Raw genomic sequence first — 826 nt, 5'->3', positions numbered from 1 at the left:
GGGGGTCAAGAAGCTGATTCTCGTGTTCAGAAGCTGATTCCTGGGGTCAAGAAGCTGATTCCTGGGACTAGAAACTGATTCTGGGGGTCAAGAAGCTGATTTTTGGGACCAGAAGCTGCTTCTCGGGATCAGAAACTGATTCTGGGGGTCAAGAAGCTGCTTCTTGGGATCAGAAAACAATTCTGGGGGTCAAGAAGCTGATGCTTGGGGTCAGAAACTGATTCTGGGAGTCAATAAGCTGCTTTTTGGGCTCGGAAACAGATTGTGGGGCTCTCCCAGGAGCTTTTTTTTGACGCCAGCCCCTTTGCATGTCCGCAGGGCGCGTGTATTACTTCAACCACCTGACGAACGCCAGCCAGTGGGAGCGACCCAGCGGCAGCGGGAAGAACGGGCACCACGGGGAGCCCAGCAAGGTGCGGTGTTCCCACCTCCTGGTGAAACACAACCAGTCCCGGCGACCCTCCTCGTGGCGGCAGGAGAAGATCACACGGAGCAAAGATGAGGCGCTGGAGCTCATCAACGGCAAGTAAACCGTCGCGGTTTTGGGGACAGTTTTTTTTTTTCTAAACACCTGGTGGGCTGAGGCAGGGAACAGGGAGGGTTTCACTCACCACTTAGGGTCACGGGCAAGAAACCCACACGACTTGGGAAGGACAAGAAAAACAAGTGAATTTATTAACTATTTACAACGAGAAGCAGGATATTGAAAGAGAGAAACCACGTCTTACAAAAAGGCACTTCTCCCTCACCCCTCCCTTCATCCCAAAGGCTTTGTTCTGTCCCTTCTCCCCCCCTCGGCGGCACATGGGGCCGGGGGGAAAGTAGG

The 826-nt window shown here is 53.6% G+C and overlaps 1 protein-coding gene across 1 annotated transcript; it reads left to right on the top strand.

Moving 5' to 3' along the window:
* The first annotated feature begins 308 nt into the window (after positions 1-308).
* On the top strand, positions 309-530 carry PIN1 (peptidylprolyl cis/trans isomerase, NIMA-interacting 1). Its single transcript, XM_010088119.1, has one exon. It carries the CDS (start codon positions 309-311, stop codon positions 528-530), a length of 222 nt encoding a protein of 73 aa, XP_010086421.1.
* The last annotated feature ends 296 nt before the right edge of the window (positions 531-826 follow it).

Source organism: Pterocles gutturalis, unplaced genomic scaffold, assembly GCF_000699245.1.
Source record: "Pterocles gutturalis isolate BGI_N339 unplaced genomic scaffold, ASM69924v1 scaffold862, whole genome shotgun sequence".
NCBI lineage: Eukaryota > Metazoa > Chordata > Aves > Pterocliformes > Pteroclidae > Pterocles > Pterocles gutturalis.
The sequence above is the reverse complement of the archived record's forward strand: the minus strand, read 5'-3'. Positions and strand labels throughout refer to the sequence as shown.

What these genes read in the sequence shown, in the direction of transcription:
- PIN1 (XM_010088119.1), top strand. Translation starts at nt 309, where the DNA reads ATGTCCGCAGGGCGCGTGTATTACTTCAACCACCTGACGAACGCCAGC.